Source organism: Nematostella vectensis, chromosome 6 (genome assembly GCF_932526225.1).
Source record: "Nematostella vectensis chromosome 6, jaNemVect1.1, whole genome shotgun sequence".
NCBI lineage: Eukaryota > Metazoa > Cnidaria > Anthozoa > Actiniaria > Edwardsiidae > Nematostella > Nematostella vectensis.
In genome coordinates, this window is record NC_064039.1 from 11,250,361 (window position 1) to 11,272,460 (window position 22,100).

A 22,100-nucleotide genomic window follows, 5' to 3' on the forward strand; every position below is an offset into this window, starting at 1 on the left:
TACGTTTTCCTTTCAATTTGTTCGAAGGAAATACTTATATAAAACTCATGAATACCTGATGGTAACAATATCGACAGCAAGTGAACAATTAAAAAGAAAAAAAGAGATTTTGTTTTCAATCGATATTGCTTGTTTATATCCTGTATTTCATATATAACTTTAAGTACTTTAATACATATTTTGTGTTTCAATCTATACATTAATAGTTTCTTTGAAAAAATATTGCTTGTTCATATCCTGTATTTTATAAAGGGTTTTGAATATTTGAATATTTTTTTGTTTTGTTTTTCAATTTATACAATATTAGTTACTTGGGAAAAAGATATGCTTGCTCATATCATGTATTTTATTTAAAAAAATGAATATTTTGATTTTGTTTTGTTTTTCAATTCATACAATAATATAGCTTGCAAATATCCTGAATTTCATAAAAACGTTTCAAATATTTTAATATATCTTTTGAAAAGATAATATAAGTTCATTTCATATACGGAAAGCAGTTTACCAAATACATGAATTTAGAAATAATAAGGAGTAAAATAGAATTCTAGAGGAAACTCTTTACTGCATGAAAGGTTGAGTGAGAATTCTTATTATGAAAAATTTCTTTGGCTTAGCCTCTTAGGACAAAACTGTCATAATCCTTATGTTCATGTGAAAAAAAAAATAACCAAACAAGCGGGTATTCTTTAAAATTATTTTTCAAATGGTTTTAGATTTTAAATAATAAATGAACAGTTACTGGGGTCCATACCAATTGGGAAATTTTGGAAAGCATAAAAAATCAACGAGATCCCTGTGCTAGAGCGGAGAGGGGGGGGGGAGGGGGGGGAGTTCAAAGCCATCGTTCACAAGCTTGACTCCATCAACTCTTCACTCTGAATGACCTCTTCTATTCCGGGAAAGTTATCATATAGCAACTGCTTGAAGAGCTCCTCAAGACGTAACCCCTCTTCGAGAATCGTGGAACCCGGCTACAAAAATGAAACGATGGTGTTAATTTTGCTGTTAAAACTGCAAAAATATCGTAACAACCCCTAAAATAACTTCTCCTTAACATACGTCCAACGTTCTCTGAAACGAAAAGATATTTTCGAAAATAATGCTTTCATCCTTTTTGAATATGTCCCCAGCCGAAAGCCCTTTGAGAAGTAAAAGTTTTTTTCAAAATTGTACGGTATTTGGACTGAATCTCCGATCATAAACGCCTAAATCTCTTTAAAAGTCCTTATGTGCTTGATCCGATATTTCTGCTTGGTGATTTGTTGCTAGAAATAAAGTAGTTGGGAGTGACTGTGTGTGTATGCGTGGGCTGGGCTGGGGGTGGGGGGTGGGGTGGGGTGGGCAGAGGCTGACCTTGTTAAAGTCTTTGCAGTTGGAGAAGATCAAATTCATGTCACGCACGAACTCGACGACGGAGTGGTACTGATACGAATGTAGCTTCTCCTTCACTATGGATAGATCCATCGGGTTGGCAATCTGCTTGTAGTACTCAGGGCACTGTAAACACAATGATGGTCATCACAAAAACAACAACATATACCAGGATAAGCAAACACAAGGATGTGTGGAGAGAGATTGGGAGGGTGTGGAGAGAGATTGGGAGGGTGTGGAGAGAGATTGGGAGGGCGTGGAGAGAGATTGGGAGGGTGTGGAGAGAGATTGTGCAGTGTGGGGAGACATTGGGAAGGTGTGAAGAGAAATTGTGAGGGTGTGGAGAGAGATTGATAGGGTGTGGAGAGAGATTGTGGAGTGTGGAGAGACATTGGGAAAGTGTGAAGAGGGATTGTGGGGGTGTGGAGAGAGATTGTGAGGGTGTGGAGAGAGATTGTTAGGGTGTGGAGAGAGATTGTTAGGGTGTGGAGAGATTGTGAGGGTGTGGAGAGAGATTGGGAGGGTGTGGAGAAAGATTAGGAGGGTGTGGAGAGAGATTGTGGAGTGTGGAGAAAGAATGTGAGGGTGTGCAGAAAGATTGTGAGGGTGTGGAGAGAGATTGTGAGGGTGTGGAGAGAGATTGTGATGGTGTGGAGAGAGATTGTGAGGGTGTGAAGAGAGATTGTGACGGTGTGGTGAAAGATTGTGAGGGTGTGGAGAGAGATTGTGATGGTGTGGAGAGAGATTGGGAGGGTGTGGAGAGAGATTGGGAGGGTGTGGAGAGAGATTGGGAGGGTGTGGAGAGAGATTGGGAGGGTGTGGAGAGAGATTGTGGAGTGTGGAGAGACATTGGGAAGGTGTGAAGAGAGATTGTTAGGGTGTGGAGAGAGATTGTGAGGGTGTGGAGAGAGATTGATAGGGTGTGAAGAGAGATTGTGAGGGTGTGGAGAGAGATTGTGAGGGTGTGGAAAGAGATTGTTAGGGTGTGGAGAGAGATTGTTAGGGTATGGAGAGATTGTAAGGGTGTGAAGAGAGATTGGGAGGGTGTGGAGAGAGATTGTTAGGGTGTGGAGACAGATTGTGAGGGTGTGGAGAGAGATTGTTAGGGTGTGGAGAGAGATTGTTAGGGTGTGGAAAGATTGTGAGGGTGTGAAGAGAGATTGTGAGGGTGTGGAGAGAGATTGTGGAGCGTGGAGAGACATTTGGAAGGTGTGATGAGAGATTGTGAGGGTGTGGAGAGAGATTGTGAGGGTGTGGAAAGAGATTGTTAGGGTGTGGAGAGAGATTGTTAGGGTGTGGAGAGAGATTGGGAGGGTGTGGAGAGAGATTGGGAGGGTGTGGAGAGAGATTGGGAGGGTGTGGAGAGAGATTGGGAGGGTGTGGAGAGAGATTGGGAGGGTGTGGAGAGAGATTGTGGAGTGTGGAGAGAGATTGTGAGGGTGTGGAGAGATTGTTAGGGTGTGGAGAGAAATTGTTAGGATGTGGAGAGAGGTTGGGAGGGTGTGGAGAAAGATTGTGAGGGTGTGGAGAGAGATTGTGGAGTGTGGAGAGACATTTGGAAGGTGTGAAGAGAGATTGTGAGGGTGTGGAGAGAGATTGTGAGGGTGTGGAAAAAGATTGTTAGGGTGTGGAGAGAGATTGTTAGGGTATGGAGAGATTGTGAGGGTGTGAAGAGAGATTGGGAGGGTGTGGAGAAAGATTGTGAGGGTGTGGAGAGAGATCGTGAGGGTGTGGAGAGAGATTGTTAGGTTGTGGAGAGAGATTGTTAGGGTGTGGAGAGATTGTGCGGGTGTGGAAAAAGATTGTGAGGGTGTGGAGAGAGATTGTGAGGGTGTGGAGAGAGATTGTGAGGGTGTGGAGAGAGATTGTTAGGGTGTGGAGAGAGATTGTTAGGGTGTGGAAAGATTGTGAGGGCGTGGAGAGAGATTGTGAGGGTGTGGAGAAAGATTGTGAGGGTGTGGAGAGAGATTGTGAGGGTGTGGAGAGAGATTGTTAGGGTGTGGAGAGATTGTGAGGGTGTGGAGAGAGATTGTTAGGGTGTGGAGAGAGATTGGGAGGGTGTGGAGAAAGATTGTGAGGGTGTGGAGAGAGATTTTGACGGTGTGGAGAGAGATTGTGACGGTGTGGTGAAAGATTGTGAGGGTATGGAGAGAGATTGTGAGGGTGTGGAGAGAGATTGTAAGGGTGTGGATAGAGATTGTGAGGGTGTGGAGAGAAATTGTGAGGGTGTGGAGAGATTGTGAGGGTGTGGAGAGAGATTGTGAGGGTGTGGAGAGAGATTGGGAGGGTGTGAAAGACATTGTGCGGGCAATTTTGAAGCAGATGGGCCAAAGGATGGTAGTGATGATGAATTATATCAACTCTAACGATGTTATTGCTCTCTTGTTTTCTACCTGTTTGCGGTCAACTGGTCGGACAAATGCCCAGCTATCTTCATGTGCCCAGAGTTCTGTCAAAATCTTATCACATTTCTGTTAAAGTGAGATTTTTAAAATATTATAGCTTACTAGTTGTAAAAAAACCTGTATTAACGTATAAGATAGCCACCTTATAATCCTTGTTCAGCCCTAATCATCTTACTTATCAGCCCTAATTATCTCAATCACCAGCACCAATTGTCTAACTCACCAGCCCTAATTATCTAACTTGCTCGCCTCAATTATCTCATTCACCAGCCCCAATTATCTCACTCACCAGCCCCAATTATCTCATTCACCAGCCCTAATTATCTTACCAACCCTAATTATCTCACTCACCAGCCCTAACTATCTCATTCACCAGCCCCAATTATCTCACTCACCAGCCCCAATTATTTCACTCACCAGCCTCAATTATTTTAATCACCAACCCTAATTATCTCACTCACCTGCCTTAATTATCTCATTCACCATCCCTAATTATCTTACTCACCAGCCCTAATTTTCTTACTCGCCAACCCTAATTATCTCACTTACTCAAAGGCCCTTATTAGCTCATTCACCACCCACCCAGTCCCTAGCCAAACAAGGACACATGTTGCCGGAAACATTGGGAAAACATGTGTCCTAAATGATTCCGAGGGCGACCAAACGGTAACGAAACATCGGGAAACATGTTTTCTCTGCAGCGCCAGGCGCCTGCGCATTGTCTGTTATACCTTTGACCTTGGCATATTGTAAACAAAATGGTGGAAATCTCCTCTATCCCCTCGTATTCTTCCTTTTTTCTGTCTCTATGCGTATATTCTTTGTTGGATATGTCTCATAGACATTTCCTAGATTCGTAAGACACAACATTTTTTTGTATCTTGGACACAAAATTTGTGTCGCGCAACAATGTTTCCGTGGCGGAAACATCGAGGAAACATGCGCGCGGACAACATGTTTCCGGCAACATGTGTCCTCGTTTGGGCTTAACTTTCTCAGTCACCAACACCAATTATCTTATAATTATCTTATCTCTATGAGATAAATGCGCAGGCGCCGGTTATGGCGGCCACGAGAGTTTTTGCTCTCGCCCTTTTTGGATACTTTGCCCTCTATTACGGACTTAGTCCACTTAATGTTATCAGATTATCATCTCCTGGCGGTGTGGATCAGTTTCTATGGCCTCCAAACAAGATTCTGGGAATACCTTCTACCAAGCTCCGTGTTAAGCTTCGTCTTGCCGGCGTGAGCTTTTATAGGACAAGACTGTCAGCGATCAAGTTGGGAAAACATGGTAGTACATCGCTTTATATCCCTGGACACGATCCTCCTCTTGACATCGCCGTATTCCTTGATGTCTTAAAAAACCCTGGTCCTGACCTTGTTTCTCGTCCCGTCCTCTACAGGAATGAAATTGCTGGAAATTCGAATCGCCATCTTGATTTGCATAACCGCCAAACGCGTCCAGTAAATTATTCAAGGAACTGTCTTTTCAAACTTAGACCGGCATGGACGGACCGCTCATTTTTCAAGACCCTAAAAGAGAAAGGTATCTTCAAGTACAGGGGTAAACGTGCTGGTAAAGAGGTTAGGGACAAATGCAAGAGTGCCAACCTTGCTCCTTCAAATTCAAATCCAACTAACGCGAATGAACCATTAAATTTGCATAACGATGTAAACATCTCTCCAGCGCCTGATAGCCACATCCCGTTAAGACATAGAGCGTCCATTCCATCCTTGATTATCTCGAATGTGCGCTCCTTGGATAATAAAGTTGATGAGCTCGAATGCGTCGCTCGGCAAATTAGAGCTGATGTTGTCTGCGTAACTGAATCGTGGCTCACTAGTAACATACCTGACTCGGCTATCAATATCAATGACTACATCGTATTCCGAAAGGACCACTCCTATTCACGAGGAGGTGGCCTTGCTGTGTTTGTTAACTCTTCAATACCGTGCAAGGCACTTCCACAGTTCGAGGATCCTTCGATATTATCTCAATGTTTGTGGTTACAGCTGAGGCCCCGCCGACAAACTCACCGAAGTTATTTTCATCCCCGATACAGCTACCAAAAATTGGGTCCAGTGATCACTACTCTGTTCTCGTTACACCTGTAATTCCATCTTCGCCATCAACGAAAGTTGCCCTGTCACGGCGTGATACTAGGGACAGTTGCATCCGGGACTTCGGTGGATGGTTAACAAGGTTCAAATGGGATCATATTTACTCACTTGACTCGTGCAGTGAAAAGTTTGAGTGTTTCCACAGAACTTTGTTTGGTGCACACAGCTCTGATAAAGCCTGGATGACCAGTAAAATCAAGGCACTGATTGCCAAGCGACAAAAATTCTTGGCGATATATGGGAAAGACTCCCCCCTGTTCAAGTCAGTCCGCAACAAGGTCCTTCTTACGGTCAAGAACTCCAAGCGGGCTTTCTACAACAACAAAGTGAAAAATCTAAAAGAGACATGTGTCGAGAGGTGGTGAAAAGAGATCAAGTCCCTTGCGGGCGTGTCCGAAAAAGAGAGTCGATTGTACTCGAAATTACTTGATGCTGACAATGTTACCACTGTCGCACAGCTATGTGAGAATATAAACGACTTCTTTATTGGTCTAACTGCGGGCTTCTGTCCACTCTCCCCCTCTGACGTGTCCGATGTTTACGTTGATTGTCAGTCAATACCACCCGAGCTTTATGTGACTGATCGCGAAGCTTATGTTGCACTGCGGAGCACCAAAATCAAGAAAGCCCCAGGCCCCGACGGCATTCCAAACATAGTGTTGAAAGTGTTTGCGTTTGAACTCGCACCGCTGGTTGCGCACATGTATAATATCTCCTTGAGACAAGGTATACTCCCTCCATCCATGAAGCGCGCGGTGGTGACTCCCCTGCCAAAGCAGATGCCGCCCAAAAGGGTTGATGAGGATATCCGGCCGATCTCGCTGACTAACCAGCTCGCAAAAGTCATGGAGGGATTAACGCTTGCAAGGTCATTCCCAAGGGTATATGAGGAACTCGATTGCAAACAGTTTTCTGCTGCAGGGAAATCAACCCAACACGCAATCGCCTATATTATTCACCTAGCCCTAGAGGCTTTGGACAATGGTAGTTCGACCTGATTGACCATCACGTTCTTCTTCGCAAACTGAGTAATTTAAATTTCCACCCATGTCTTGTTAGGTGGATTGCTGCTTTCCTCCAAGGCCGTTCGCAATCAGTTCGCATAGGCTCTGCTTCATCGGTTGTTCGCTACCTTAATGGAGGAATTCCTCAGGGTACAAAATTAGGGCCTGTTCTCTTTTCTATCATGGTAAATGACCTTGTTTCTAAGTGGGCAACGCGTGCCAAATATGTAGATGACTTGACAGTCCTGGAGATAATCCCAAGGAACTCGCCATCTTACATGAAATATATTGTGAATGACATTCAGGATTTCGCCTTCAGTAACAACATGAAATTAAACCCGGCTAAGTGTAAGTCGATGTCGATTGACTTCCTTGATTACAATAGTTGTACGTATCCCCCCATTACCACCGGTGGTATCCTCATTGAACGTGTCAAGTCATTTAAACTACTCGGTGTCTATCTTTCTGAGGACCTGTCATGGGGGGTCCACTGCGACTATATAATCAAGAAAGCCAACCGACGATTATACGCTTTAAGAACACTTAAGAAATGTGGTGTACCCGTAGAAGATATGGTCACTGTATACTGCTCACTAATCCGATCTGTCACTGAATATGCCTCAGTCATTTTTTCAAATATTCCGTGTTACCTCTATGAAGCCCTGGAAAAGATCCAGAGGAGAGCACTTAAGATAATTATGCCTGGTTGCCAATACCAGGATGCTCTGCGGCTGTCTGGCCTCCAGACACTAGAGGACCGTAGGCATCTTGCATGTAAGGCCATCATGAAAAACTTGAATCGCCAGAACCCGCTTTACCATATAGCAGATAATAGAAGATCGAGAAAAACTAACTATTACTCGTTAAGACACCAGCAGACGCATAAATTTAAGAAATGTCACACTAAACGTTTTTCTGAATTTGTCACTTAAATATTTGTATTTTTTGAATTAGTAAATGTTGCGCTTAGCTTGTAATTTACCTACCTGCCTACCTACCTGCCTGCCTGCCTGCCTGCCTGCCTGCCTGCCTGCCTGCCTGCCTGCCTGCCTGCCTGCCTGCCTGTCTGTCTGTCTGTCTGTCTGTCTGTCTGTCTGTCTGTCTATCTATCTATCTACTCACCACACTAATCATCTCACTCACCAGCCCCAATTATCAAACTCACCAACCCTAATTATCTCACTCATATTTAGTGCACACTAGCGACATAGCGACATTGGCGCGCGCACTCTTATTTTCGACATAACGACATGGACATAACGCGGCATGTTTTTTCTTTTATGTAATTAGGTCCATGTGGTTATGTCGGGCTAAACATAGCATGCACGCCCATGTCGTTATGTTGTTATGTTGCTAGTGCGCACTAGGCGTCACCAACCCTAATTATCTCACTTCCCAATCTTCATTATCCCATTCACTGGCAAGCCCTAATTATCTCACTCACCAACGCTATTTATCTCACTCACCAACGCTATTTATCTCACTCACCAACGCTATTTATCTCACTCACCAACGCTATTTATCTCACTCGCCAACGCTATTTATCTCACTCACCAGCCCCTATTATCTCACTCATCAACACTATTTATCTCACTTACTGGCCAGCTCAATTATCTCAATCACTGCCAAACCCTTATTATCTTACTCACTAGCCAACCCTAATCATCTCACTTAATCACCAACCCTTATTATCTCATTCACCAGCCCTAATTATCTCTCTCACCAGCCCCATCTCACTCTCCTCTTACACCAAAAAGAAGAGCATTCAAAATCTCTTCTTGATGCGTAACATGATCTCTACACAGTAGCTAGGGGTGGATGCAATGAGGCGTTGGGCTCCCCTATAATCGCAAAATCGTTTTGTTTTAATTGGTTAACGTCGCTACTTTAATATATGACAGGTCAGACACAAAATCACAATATTAAAACATAATATTCAAGCAAGCTTAAATATCTAAAGAAGACAAATCAAGTCAGCGACTCCCTTTTACAAATCAAATTTATGGTCTAACAAAAGGTTTGTGAATGATTTGCGACTCACGTTAATTTCCCTGTCCAGCTCTCCTCCCCTGCGGAACCGCTTGCATCCCTCTGGTGACGCCTCCTGGAGCCTGGGGCGGAGCACACAGGGAGGCTTGTAGACATCGTCTGACTCAGTCCTCTGGCGACCACGTTTCCTTCCTGATAAACACATTTGACATACGCGTTAGCCACATAAATTGTTTTTTTTTTTATCCTGACTGAGTGATACGCTACCCTGGGCAAAGACGTTTCTTATTAAGAGAGGATAGAGAGAGTAAAGCCAACCCCTTCGCGGGAAACGAATTTGTTTGATGAATTCATTAGCACCAAACAAGTGTGAGGTTTCAAGTGCTCGTAAAGAAATTCAGTGGATTCCCTGCCAAACAAAAAGTACTTCCGAATCCTTTCGTGACTCTCTTGCTTAAACAAAATAACATAAAACACATCACCGCGTAAGCTAAGGTTGAGGCACTGCATCTAGCAGAAGGCGCTTACCGCTTTGAGAAGTTGGTGTGCTTGATACTTTTAGCTTCTCCTTTGGCGTTCGTGGACTTTTCTTTTCCCTTGATTGATTGTTGCCATGGCGACAATCCATTAACGCCACAGTTGCTTGCACAGTTCCTTTACCGTTTTTGACTGCTGTTGAGTCGCCACCAGCAGCGCGTGCACTCTTTGAGTTACGTGTCGTCTTGTCTGGTGACGCCATCCTGCATACCTCATGGTGGGTATCTGGAGACACCGCTGGGCTGTCATCTACAGGTGGCATAGCGTCTTCGATGAATGTTTGGTCCAGGAGCGAAGCCTCTTTCGACCCTTTTGGGGCTTTAGGGGATGAATGGATCAGCATGTCTAGTATGTCCTCCGCAGACGTGTAGAAACTGCTAGGAAACTGCTCGATATGTCGCGGGCTTGATGGGTTGCTCAGCGTCGTTTTTGCTGGAGACACTGTGGTTTTAATGAGTGGGCCAGTCAGCGACGATAGGGTTCGTTGTGGAGCCAATGTGGTGAGTGCTATGGCAGGCTTCGATGAGACTGTCACAGGTCCTTGCTTAGGTAAATTACAATTTTTGGCGGAAACGGAACTTTTTAGTGGTGTATGCGATGGTGCCACAGTTTGAATTCCAATTTGAGTACTTTTTGTAGTTGTTCTTAATCCCGTTTGTTTCCCATTTGTAACCGTTTGCTCTGGGCTTTCGTTTGCTTTATTTCGCAGGAGTGTAAAAGTGCTTTTTTTCGTCGTTTGCTGTCTGTTTAGGAAACCTTCTGTTACCGTTCTCAGGCTCGGTTGGGTATTATTTGATGCTGTTCGCAGACCTGTTGGGATAGCGTTTGTAACCGTTTGCAGGCCTGTTGGGGCAGCGTTTGTAACCGTTCGCAGGCCCGTTGGGGTACGGTTAATTAACGTTGGCACTCCCGTCGAAGAAGTCAAGACAGAAGACACCGAACTGGCTGCTAGCCCTGTACCATTAGGACCCGATGATAAGAGTACTCGTACTATTTGCGGGCAGCCTGATGCAGCTGCGTTTAAAGTGAGCGTATTCCCGGGTGCTCTTACTTGGGAAAATTCCGGTGTTCGTCCGAACGAGGTAGTCATAGCTCGGCCGGGAGATCCCTTCACAGAAGAAGGTATAGCTGGAGTTGCAGCCTTAGTGGTGGTCGGAAAAGGTCGTGCACATACTTCTGTTGTTGAACCTGTAACGCGGAAACCTGATTGTGTACGCTGTCCTGCGACAGGTGTAGCCATCGTTGAAACAGTCCTGTGTGCCTGGTCCCCTTTGTCCAGCATCTTCTGGATGTTTGAGAAGACATTCCCTTGTCCTGCAGGGTTGGGTACAGTCTCTGGGGATGTCCTGACTGGCAAGCGCACAGTGTTCCCTACGGCAGGCCTCTTAGTGGTACCACCGCGCTTTAGTGGTGAGCTTTTCAAATCGTTTGACTCTTCGTGCCCAGCATTCAATGACTCATTATGTGGCTTCTCACTTGCCTTATTTTTATTATCCTGCGTCATATTAAGCTGTTCGCATCCTCTCGATGGCTTTGTACCTATTACTTCTACTTCGGACAAGTCTCTTGTCTCTGTGGGTGCAGGACGAACGTCTTCCACATGCTGTTTGTCGTAGGCGTCTTTCACGCTTGTTGAGTGTGATACAGGAGCGCCTTGTCCACCCTCATGCTGTTCCGATGATACGTGTTCACAATTTTCCTGTTCCCTGTTATTCTGCGTTTCCTTGTCGTGGTTGCTCGGTCTCCTAGTGTCCGTTGGGGGCTTGATTCCGATGACGAACCTGACTCTAGAGTCTTTGCCAGAGTACATAATTTCACCCTCTGTTAAATATATGAAATGCATTAATAACTTTACTGTGAGTGGACAGACAGACAGACAGACAGACAGACAGACAGACAGACAGACAGACAGACAGACAGACAGACAGACCCTCTAGTATACATAATACCTTCCGCCTCAGGAAAATCGTTCAATGTTGGCTCGATAATCATGAGATTTTGAATACGGTTCAATACGGCTGGGCAGTATTTCACCGTGAATTTAAGGTCCCTTGCAGCTCTTAAGCCTCCTCGAGAAACCTTGAAGGTCAAGTTGTCCAAATTGCTTAAGGTTTCCTTGTATTGCACAACCATTGCTCTAGCATCATCACTGTGCAAAATACCTTCGGCTAAAAGATAAATACAATACCATTCTGTCAGGCACTCCGGTTGGATTAACACTACAGCAAAACTTTTCAACATAATTAGGAACAGTTTTGATGGTCTTGGCCCTTTTTGGAAGAATCAAACGAAGGCATGATTACATGTATGGGTAATGCGCATGAATGAATAATTACTTGAGGAAACAGGTGTATTCTTCAGATTGTTTCATTAGTACGACTAGAAAAAATGTTTTTGAGGGTTGATAAGCTTACAAATATAATGTATCTATATCTTACTAAATCAAAATAAACTTAAACGATACAAAGAGGTGGTGAAAGCTTTTGCTACTATAGTTTTATAGCTCTTAATCTTCTACAGCCCTTCCAAAAGGGTGAGGAGGGGTTTGCATGGCTGTAAACATGTCCTGGGTCTGATAGTGCTCAAATAATGACCCAGAGCAAAAAACTGTTCAATACCCTAAATGTTTTGTTCTTATGCTGCATTCACACCGAAACCATGTTTAGTTAAACAAGGTTTTTCTTTGCCTTATAACTTGCCAAGTATCTCAATGTGTTGAATTCTTACTAGCTAAATTATCACTTAGTAACATGTACAGCACAGTCTATTCAGTTCTGTTCTTGGTTCTGTTCACTCTTTGGAGATGGAGATTTAAACCAGTTTAATTAAACCACCTTTAAACTGTTTTAAGTGCTGGTGTGAATGTGGTATTAGTCTGTAGGAACAATTGGCACGAAAAGAATGTTAAAGGTTATGAAATCTCTTTCATGTTCGATCTCCCCAAAGTAACCAGCTAAACTTATATGGCTAAGTTTATAAGGCCCGATTTAAACATGAAAATACACTAAGAAAACGCATCTCAATTCACACTGTCCCTTCTTCTGCATCTTGCTCGTACAAACTTTTTTTTTATTTCTACGTTACGTAAACAGATTTTGTCTTTGTCTCTCCACAAAGACAAAGTTTTTGAGAAAACGATTGCTGGGATCCCCCTATTCCTCTGCCAAGCTTCATTTAACTACCCCCCTCCCCCCCCCGTACTATCACTATATCAATGTTACCTTCCTTTACTGCTTTTGACAGTTCACTTCTGTTATTCTTTAGAGCGGTGTTTTCTTCATCGTTTAGAAAGATGTCTTTACATAGCTGCACTTTGTCTTTAACCTGTTTTTCTCTTTTTTCCAATGCATTTCGACACTGAGCGAGCACATTATCAATCTGCCTATAGGCTATTTTCACAGCTTCTTGGGCTGTTTTCTCTACTTCTACAGTAACACGACCAGTATCTTCTAGCAAAGATTCTGTCGAAGCTACTTTTTCTTGGAGGAGTTTTCTAAGTTTTGGCACTGCTTCTTCGATGGTCTCTATTAATTCGACTTGACTTTCTGATTGGAGGGCCTTTTTACAAAGGACACAGAGAGCTCTACTAGTTGTGAAGTCAAAGAATTCCAGAGGATGACGATGTTCAGTGCAGATTGGACGTAGTTTCGACTGCTTTTCGTGACGACGTTTTCTCTCATTTCCTTGGTGCTCCAAATTGTAACAGGATTCACAGAACACGGCACAACACTGGGGGCAATAGCAGACTGCTGGCGTTCCATGACAGTACTCATGGCATTTAGGATTTAGAGAAGATGATGTGGAAGTTGTGGTAGACATATTTTCATTGCCTGTAAAAATATCCGACTTAATTTTATTGAAGTGATGAACTTTTTTAAAAAGAAATTTTACATGGATCTAACCATTTAGATTGCAGATAAAATGATTGTTTGGAAACAACAGAAACATTTAATACGATAGACACTGTGCCATTGTGTTGTTAAACTTACATACCTTCAATAGCCGCTTTTAGGCAATTATTGTTAACCGGTTGCTAATTACACCACGTAAAAAAAAAAAAGACAAGAACATACTTTCCTCGAACATCGTTCAAACACATCAAAAACAAACTGTTGAAATAACGACCATCATGGCGGCGCGCGGACGATCACGTGACCTTAAATTCAAAATATTGGGATCCAGATCCAGGCAGGGGTTTTAAAAGCACAGGGTTCCCACTAAGTTGTCAAGGGAAAACACATTTTGCTGAACAAAGATGCTTTATTTGTGAATTAAGAAAATAACAACCAGGTTTTCTTTTTTTTTTGCTATATACAAATTATGTAAAACGGCACTGGTATAGAGTTTTCTTCTAACATTGTTTGCTAATTTGCTGACTTTTTCTTCTTTCTTTTTGATGCATCTGACGACGTAGTTTGTACACCTTTTCTTTTCTAAAAGAATAATCAAACAAAAGAAATGCAATAAGATTCGAGTTCGTAATTCATAAATTATCCTTTGCTCTACACAATATGATTTGATCCATCATCAATATTCTGATCTCTCCAGGGATAATTCTTTTTGTAGAACATCAGTCACTGGGGATGATTTGTTGAGAGCTGTATTTATGTCTAATATATATCAGTCAACCATACACAATGAAATGCCTTGTGTAAAAAAAATAACTGCAAGAAAAACAGATAATATTCATTGTAGAACTATAAAATTCTATCTAATTAAAAATTTGTTACAGTTTTTTCTTCTGATTTTGGATTTTTTTTTAGCTTTTTAAGATACCTCAGGGGAAACCCTAGGAGATGTATAAATACTTTAAAGAATGTCGATCACCCACTCCTTTGTTATTGTTATTGAAAATACAGCAGTTTATTCACAGGTAAACTTCAAAATAACAATCTAAGAATGGAGTCTGATACGTTATTAACAATATTTGATTAAAAATATCTTGGTTACTCGCGTGAATTAGCTGATGGAAATTAATGCTTTGTGCGACGTGCCATTGAGTGGGAGCAAAAAGTGGCGGTGTGATTGGCCTTCTTCAAAATTCATCTAACCCAATATTCTGCATACTAACCTGGGCATTTTGCACTTTCTTTTTTAATGCTTCAATGTCAACTTTGTCATTTTTGCCTGGGTATAAAGTATAAGATTAGCAAAGTTTAGTTAGAAATACAAGTAGTTAAACAAACCAACACCACCCAACATTAATAAACAGTCTACAACATCTTGCTGCACAATACTGTTATGAGATACTCATTTGTTGTCTGACCTAATAATGCAGTGAAATTTACCTTTCTTATTTTCATTTTTCTCATTTTTTGGGACTGTCTCTACAGGTGGGATGTAAGCTTGCTCTCGTGTCACCTTCCTCTTTTCAGCTGCCGCTGCTTGTCTTTGCTGGATAGGGAATATGCAACCAGCAGAAAGTGCAATGAGAAAAAAATATATATATATATATATGTATATATACAAAATAAGTAAAAAAAACCCTAACCATTGTTTCTTAAAAAATGCATTTTGAGCAACTAAAATATGAGAATCCTGTCCCTGGACCCACTACAGGTGTATAGATGAAGTATCTCCCACCCTTCAAAAATGGGTTATCCTGAATTGCAGCAATCACACTTTCATTTCCCTAGCCTTACTTCAAAACTCTTGGACCCATGCAAAACCAAATGTAACTGCTAACCAATTTGGTGCTTCACTATCTAAAACCGGACATTTGGGATGAGGAGAGTACATAACTATATGATAATCATTATCATTGGCCTCATCCTTATTACTGCTGTAACCTTTACCTTGCGCTCGTGCTGTGCCTGAGCTTTGCGCTCTTTTTCTTTCAAGAAATATTCGCCACTTGCTAGCTCTTTGTCCATCTAATAAATAAAACATTACATTGTTTTTACCAGGTAGCACAGAGAAATAATAGGGTCAGTACGCAGCTCTTACAAGCTGCAATTTGATTGGGCAAATGAACAATATCCGCACCTCGACACAAAGAATGAGAAGAATAGAGACAAAAGAACTCCTTTGTAGAACAAAGATAATAGCAGACAAAGCAGCTGCACACTTACTCGAATAAAGTAAATAAACTTTAGAGTAATAAAAGATAACGTAAACCCTGTTGTGCAAAATGATATAACCAAAAATAACCTGAATAAAGTTAATAAGAGCTCGATTAAATGACTTAAAGGATTTGTTTTTTCTCCCCTTATTAAATCACAAAATTAGGAATACCTGCAGATAAGGGAATAGTTCCTGTAAGTTCTAAAGGCACAGTTACATATAAACCTCCCTCTTAGCCATTTATCAGCAGGGCAGCACAATGTTTTCTATAGAACTGTTCTGACATGAAATTAGCTCTGGCTGCTCAAAAGGAATTCCAAGACTCTTACAATTTTCAAAGAGAAGGCAAAGCTAAAAATTGCTTGTATATATTATAATCTTGTATAAATCACTAGTATCACTTGTGTAAATCATTAATTCATTCATTATCATTAACTTTAAAATGATTGTAAATTTATTAAAAAACATAAGGGATGATTAACAATGTATTTGTATTCTATTGCATTGCACTGTATTGTATACTGTCCTCAAGAGCCATCATGCATAGTACATCACTGTACTGTGTGGATAATACTCAGTAATGGATTATTCATAGAAAATAACAAACCTTGCTCTCTGGCTGCGGTGGTGGGAATGGAGTGTATTCTTTCTTTGTCTTTGGGACCTTCTTCTTTTTCTTTACAGCTTTTTTTCTGAACTTTGGCAGAAATCTGTCCCATGATTCATTCTTGAGATCTGGATCCTTAGCAAGCTCACGTTTAATCATCAGTGTCTAGGCAAACACAAAAAGAAACATTTTAGTGAGTCTTTTCTATATTTAACATTAAAAAATAAAAAAAAATATTTTTTTATAAAATGATTCCACAAATTAATGAACTATGAAACTTTGTACCTTGATGTTATAAATTGGATGTACATTCTTCATTGTCTCCTCTACAACTTTTCTAACCTGCAAAGAAAAGCAAAGTTATTTTCAATTACAATCTTGGGGACCATTTGCCACTGTTCACACATGCAGTTGTTCTATGAAAACACATGTCCAGGCAAAGGCTGCACTCAACAATTAAAATCGTTTTGTTTGGAATTAATTTTTGCTTTTACCATTTGCTTCTGTCACTGCTGGAAACAACAACACCACATTTAACACTAGTTTGATATAAAAAAGCTCGCAGCAAGTTCTCGCATGTTTAAGTAGATCTTGCATGTTTAAGTAGATCTCGCATGTTTAAGTCATCGTAACCTTTGCTTCTGTTAACCTTCTGATCAGCCACAAATTGTTCAAGATATTATTTCAAGATGTATTTTTTGAATCAATATGTCATATGAACATTTTTTGAAGAGTGTCCATGTATTAAATATTTCGTCTAGTCAGAAAACGATAAAGAAATGTCTTTATCATTGTTTCTTTAAGATCCCTGTTTTGGGTGATCATTCTTAAACCTTTGCATTTGCTAAAAAGGTGAGCGATATGATTTCTGCTAGTGGAATAGTTCTTGATTGCCTCATTAAATGTGCGAGTCTTGATTCTCAAGTTTTGAGAGTGCTAATGAGGACCCGACAGTCACGAGTAGAGGTTACAGTATGTTACTCTAGACCTGTACTGTAAGTAAAATTTTATGAGAAGGGGGAAAAGAATGTTGTACATGTGAAAGCAACTTGCAAAATTTAAATTAACAGACTTAAAAAAAATTCTGGAACAGGGCAAGTTCCTTAAGGAAATCATAGCTTAGGCTAGTTATGTAATGCGAAACTGAAAAAGAACCTGGTCATTAAAACAAATCCTTTTTAATGCCATATAAAAGGTAAAAACATGCATATTGTAAAACCAAAAGTAGTTTTTATTATTATTAAAAACATTAAGAGAAGCTTACACATTTGTAACCAATGATACGAATAGAAAAAGCAATAATAGAATAGAATAGCAATAAAAGGCATATACAGTACAGCCTGCAGGGAACTTAACATTTTGTGCGCGCATTCTGTGCGAATTTTGCACATTTGCGCATGTAGTTCAAGTGCAATTAGATTCACACTCAAACAGCACGCACCTAGAGTGGACTACACGCACCTGTTTGCCTTATTAACTTATCTATGAAATCCCTTGAGAGTATTTGTGGCTTCAACTCAATGCCATGCATTTGTATGCAAAAAGAAAACTTGGGCGTTTTCGAGGCTTTCGATGTGATACAACTTTAGCTCCTTTACTTTATATCGGCAATAAAAACTGATCTTTACAAACTTTATGCCTAATTTGGCTTTATACAAGTAGTTTTACCAAGCCAAAGCAGGATTTTTTTTGTACAAATAAAAAGGAATAAATGCGAAGGTTGTGTGTGGAACTGGTGCTTACGTACCTGCTAAAACAATGAAAAAAGTTACCGAAGCCGTTTCAAACTATTATATTTAGTTGCGCTCCGTGCAACTAAAATCGCTACAAAGTCTTTAGTCTTTATATTTTTTGGATGGTGTTAGTTTGTACTTCACAGTGTGTTGAAGGGATAAAAGCGAATGTTGTGTGTTGAACTCCTTCCAGTTTGTCAAACAACGGAAGAGTACTGAAAGCCATTTCAAATCTCACCGACACTGTTCTTAGAGCCGTTTTATGAAATCGCACAGAAATAATGACAAAAGCCTTAGTCAATCAATTTGGCATCAGTAACCAGTGACATAGGAGAGAGGTTCTTGATGCACGAAAGGAATAAATGTAAAAGTTGTGCGCGGTACGGCTTTTTTCTTGTCGAACAGCGAAATAGAACCGAAGGCGTGTCAAACAATCACGGATACCCTACTGAATCGTCCTACTAAAATATCCTTTGCATTTTTACATCTAGGAAAAGATAAGTTTCACTCAATTTTTTCTGAGCTTCTAAGTCAAACAAAGTAGGTTAGTCTAATTCATGAGAAATGCGAATTATAACATCACGGCAATCATAAAATGTGTTAGTTTTTCCAACCAGTCACACGGTTTCGTCACTGTATACAAAGTCTTGCCGGCTAGAAGATATGTCTAGTCTCGCTGTCTAGTCAGACACTACATGTAGTTGTTTGTCACTTCCATGACATGATGTTGTGTCATAAATTTCGCTTGTTGAAAACGCTGTTGTAAAACATTGACGACCACATCGGCATGTTAATGTTAATGTAATGGCAGCAACTAATGATTGTTTTCTCTTGCTAATAAACTTGAGCATCCAACAGACTTTTCTTTGCTATAAAGAACAACACAATCGGTAAAGTAGTCGATTAGTTTGAGCTGTACGCAACCTGGAAAGAGCGGGGTGACAACTGTTCTTCGCTTGCCTTTGCAAAACAAAGAGAGTGCAATGTCGGCGGCAACTAAACTAGGACTGTTTTCTCTTGCTATTAAACTTGCGCATCAAACAGACTCCTCGAAAAAGTATCATCTATATCTAAGCTTGAATATGCTATAAAGAACGTCACAATCGGTAAAGCAGTCGATTAGTTTTGTCGAACGCAAGCCAAGAGAACGAACAACGTATCGCATTATTTAAATGCATACATGCCGTACGCCTTCAACTGAAACGTCCTCATTTCATGTGGCTTTCATATGTAAGTATTTTCAGCATTATCGATAGTTCTCCCTGCATTAAAAATGCAAGCAAACAATAGCCAACATTTCTGCATAACAAAGGAAAACTACATGCACTGATCGCGTAGTACACTCAGCGTTTTACACGCAAAATCCGCCAATGCACTACACTCAAAATACGCGCAAAAAATGCATGCAACGCTGTTGAGTTTCTTCCAAGCTGTACTGTATACTGTACGATGGCACCTGAGGTACTGCAGTTGCCACATGACTCTGTATGACCACTGATTAAATTGTTGGTTTATGTAAAGTAATTACTTTACATTTTCATACTCATTTTGTCATGTTTATGATCTACTGTACTTGTACCTGCTTGAGTCCTTTGTATGGGCCGAGAGCAGATACAGTATTCCCTTGAACCATGATATAACATTCAGTTAGCAGCTCCAAAGCCTAAATCATGATAACAAAAGATGCAACTCAATATTCATAGCAATACTAATAACTAGTTTATAACAGAAATCAAAATATGATGTCAAGCATCGAGTACATATTCGGTTGGGCCAAATTGTGTGATGGATGCTTTTAAGGGTAATACAGGAAAACCCTAAACAAACAGAAGAATTATTTTAGTAGTTCAACAACTGCAAATAGATGCACAATCTTTAATAAGATAATTTTATAATCAAAGACTTCTTTGATTATTCTGATTAACCAACATCATAAGGCTTTTAGTGTTATGGTTTTAAAATTAAATAAGTATAAACAGTACAAACTTGGTAGACATACCTTTAATGTTGCACAATTTGGTCCAATCAATCTCTGTCTTCTTTTCACAAATCTTTCCTTGTTTCTGACTAATGAGGCGATTTTGATAATGTCACATGCTACTTCATCTTCTAAGATTCGTTTCGCCTAAAAACCACAAGGTTTAAGTTTAGAAAAACTTCCCTGTGATATCCTTTGAGTTTAAGTGTTATAGTTATTATAGTAACAAGTTTGAGCAATTGCAGAATACTGCCTGTACATTTGCATGCCATAGAAAGATACTAGAAAACACAAAACCAGAAACACAGCAACACAACAAAGCCAATTATGCTGCTGTGACATTACTATTAAGGAAATGCAGACTTATGACTTGAAGTGTGACGATAAAAGGCTTCCCTCATTAAGATACCTATGTACCTGTTCAAATTGGACACTTCTTGCCATTAGTTTAATCATGTCTCTAGCTTTGATGATGATGTATGGATCAAAGGTCTTTCTTGTTGTAAAGACAGTCATGCTTCCTTCAATCAAATCAAGCTGACACTTCAAATTCTGAAAAAAAAAATACCACACCTGGCATCTTAAAGACAGTTCAGGACATAAATCGTCATAAAAAGAGAAGTAATTTCATAAACAAGTTCTTACTACCTACTTCAAATAATATAACAACTGGAGCATTCAAACTGTGGCCCACAGTGTTTCAGGGATACCAAATAAATGTTACAAATCTGAGCTGGAAACTTGTAGTGTATTGTTTATGTGCTTGTAAATATTCACTTGGATTTTAGAGATCAGGATTCAGCCATTTATATGTTACTCATGAACCCTTGTTGTTAGGAGACATGGATTCTCGAGTGCAATGCTTTTCAAAATCGGTGTAAATCAAACTAGCTTGTATGCAATTAGGTAACGGTACTCTCCAAGCAACTCTGTTGCCACTAACAAGGAAGTGTGTGCGTTGTTATTTAAAGTTTCATCTTTGTAGCTCATGAATAGACTTACATGTTCCTTTAGTTCTTTTTCCACCAGAGGCCAAACCTCTTTGAGGTATTTTTCTCTGTATTTGGGAAAGAGCGTGGCAAACGAGCTTTCTTCCACGACTCCGTAGGGGTTGTCATCAGCGGAAAACTTGTCAACTCTCCAGTGGTCAATCCCTTCATGGTCCCAGGCTGTAGATTAACGCAGAATAAACTTTAGGGTGAATATAACCAGTCCAATATCTAAGAGACATACACATATACTTTACACAACTTGTGAAAACATTTTCTGCACGTGTTATTTTGAGCCATTGATTATACTCACGTTTATCACGGCGAAATCTGTTCTTTTTACTTTTCTCTAACAACAAATAGCAAGGACTTAGTATAGCATGTGTTATTATCTACAGGAATGTACCAAAAACAATACAGAAGACTGAAAAAAGGGTATTCAGTCCAACCTGGGGCTATTTCCGTCGTTTGTTCGTCCGCCATGTTTAGTTACTAGTCCTTTTTTTCCCAGAGCTCTTTTGGAGTTGTTTTTGAGCCCGCGGTTTGAAGCTCGTCCACCAATAAGAAAGCTGGACCCAGACACGTGACCCACTAGCCCGCGGCTGGAGCTTTCACTTCTTTACACTCCCGCGGACGTGCTGACATCTCCACGAGAAACTTGGGGGTAAAATACTCGTTCCTTTATTTACTAAATGAAACTGTTGATAAACCGGGATCATTCCCATCGCACGGTCTTTCTCGCTAAACAAAAAGCAAACAGAGCTTTGTCTCACTTGGCCCACAAACCCTGCTTCAACCAAACCAGAGCTCACCTCTAATGTTTGAATAAAATTCGAATTGTTTCTTCGTTTTTACGTTGTTTTTCATTTATTGCATTGATTTAGTTGTTGATTTGGTGTATTTTCTCATTAGGTAGAGGTCCAACGGCCGTCGTGCGAAATGGCGTTACCGGGCGTGGGACGAGCAAGTAGACCAGAATCAGAGATAAGTCAAGCACTCACGCAAAACTAAGAAACAATTCGGACTTTTTTTAAACCTTAGAGCTAAGCTCCCTGTGACCAAACTCTATGCAATAAGTGCCAACATCCCCTATTACATTCTGACATAATGCACAACTAGCACCAACAATGCTGGCCGTTTCCGCCAACAGCGTGATGGATCCATAGCTGTTTGCTAAGGTTTATTTATTTTATTTATTAAAGCTTATACGACTTGCCCAAAGATAGAATGATACCATACAGGGCATAGTCCCATAAAAGTTTCCTCTTTAATTATATCTTACATATATGTATCAATA

At 40.6% G+C, this 22,100-nt stretch overlaps 2 protein-coding genes across 4 annotated transcripts; both read right to left on the reverse strand.

Annotated features, from left to right (window-relative positions):
* Positions 1-107: 107 nt before the first annotated feature.
* Positions 108-13,640, reverse strand: LOC5512003 (bromodomain-containing protein DDB_G0270170). Of its 3 annotated transcripts, XM_032381367.2 has the most exons (8): positions 13,427-13,633; positions 12,655-13,263; positions 11,383-11,601; positions 9,425-11,254; positions 8,949-9,088; positions 3,768-3,845; positions 1,357-1,500; positions 108-974 (listed from the first exon to the last, which is right to left on the reverse strand). In XM_032381367.2, the coding sequence occupies exons 2-8, from the start codon at positions 13,250-13,252 to the stop codon at positions 849-851; spliced, it is 3,135 nt and encodes a 1,044-aa protein (XP_032237258.1). In that variant the 5' UTR covers positions 13,253-13,263; positions 13,427-13,633; the 3' UTR covers positions 108-848. The 3 variants fall into 3 exon arrangements, with proteins under 3 accessions (XP_032237258.1, XP_048584619.1, XP_032237259.1); XM_048728662.1 differs by lacking the exon at positions 3,768-3,845 and having other exon boundaries at positions 13,427-13,640; XM_032381368.2 differs by lacking the exon at positions 11,383-11,601 and having other exon boundaries at positions 13,427-13,638.
* A 33-nt stretch (positions 13,641-13,673) lies between these two features.
* LOC5512004 (KRR1 small subunit processome component homolog) lies at positions 13,674-21,327 on the reverse strand. The gene is made up of 12 exons (XM_001632349.3): positions 21,253-21,327; positions 21,117-21,152; positions 20,817-20,983; positions 20,232-20,366; positions 19,836-19,961; positions 19,416-19,499; positions 16,389-16,445; positions 16,104-16,268; positions 15,229-15,306; positions 14,722-14,827; positions 14,505-14,560; positions 13,674-13,866 (listed from the first exon to the last, which is right to left on the reverse strand). The coding sequence occupies exons 1-12, from the start codon at positions 21,284-21,286 to the stop codon at positions 13,798-13,800; spliced, it is 1,113 nt and encodes a 370-aa protein (XP_001632399.2). The 5' UTR covers positions 21,287-21,327; the 3' UTR covers positions 13,674-13,797.
* Positions 21,328-22,100: the final 773 nt, after the last annotated feature.

What these genes read in the sequence shown, in the direction of transcription:
- LOC5512003 (XM_032381367.2), bottom strand. Translation starts at nt 13,252, where the DNA reads ATGTCTACCACAACTTCCACATCATCTTCTCTAAATCCTAAATGCCAT. An exon ending in GTCAAAAGCAGTAAAGGAAG is followed by an intron (nt 11,602 to 12,654) that starts GTAACATTGATA and finishes TTTATCTTTTAG; the next exon opens with CCGAAGGTATTTTGCACAGT. An exon ending in ACTGCAAAGACTTTAACAAG is followed by an intron (nt 975 to 1,356) that starts GTCAGCCTCTGC and finishes TCATTTTTGTAG; the next exon opens with CCGGGTTCCACGATTCTCGA.
- LOC5512004 (XM_001632349.3), bottom strand. Translation starts at nt 21,286, where the DNA reads ATGGCGGACGAACAAACGACGGAAATAGCCCCAG. An exon ending in CAGATTTCGCCGTGATAAAC is followed by an intron (nt 20,984 to 21,116) that starts GTGAGTATAATC and finishes GTTAATCTACAG; the next exon opens with CCTGGGACCATGAAGGGATT. An exon ending in CATACAAAGGACTCAAGCAG is followed by an intron (nt 16,446 to 19,415) that starts GTACAAGTACAG and finishes TTTTCTTTGCAG; the next exon opens with GTTAGAAAAGTTGTAGAGGA.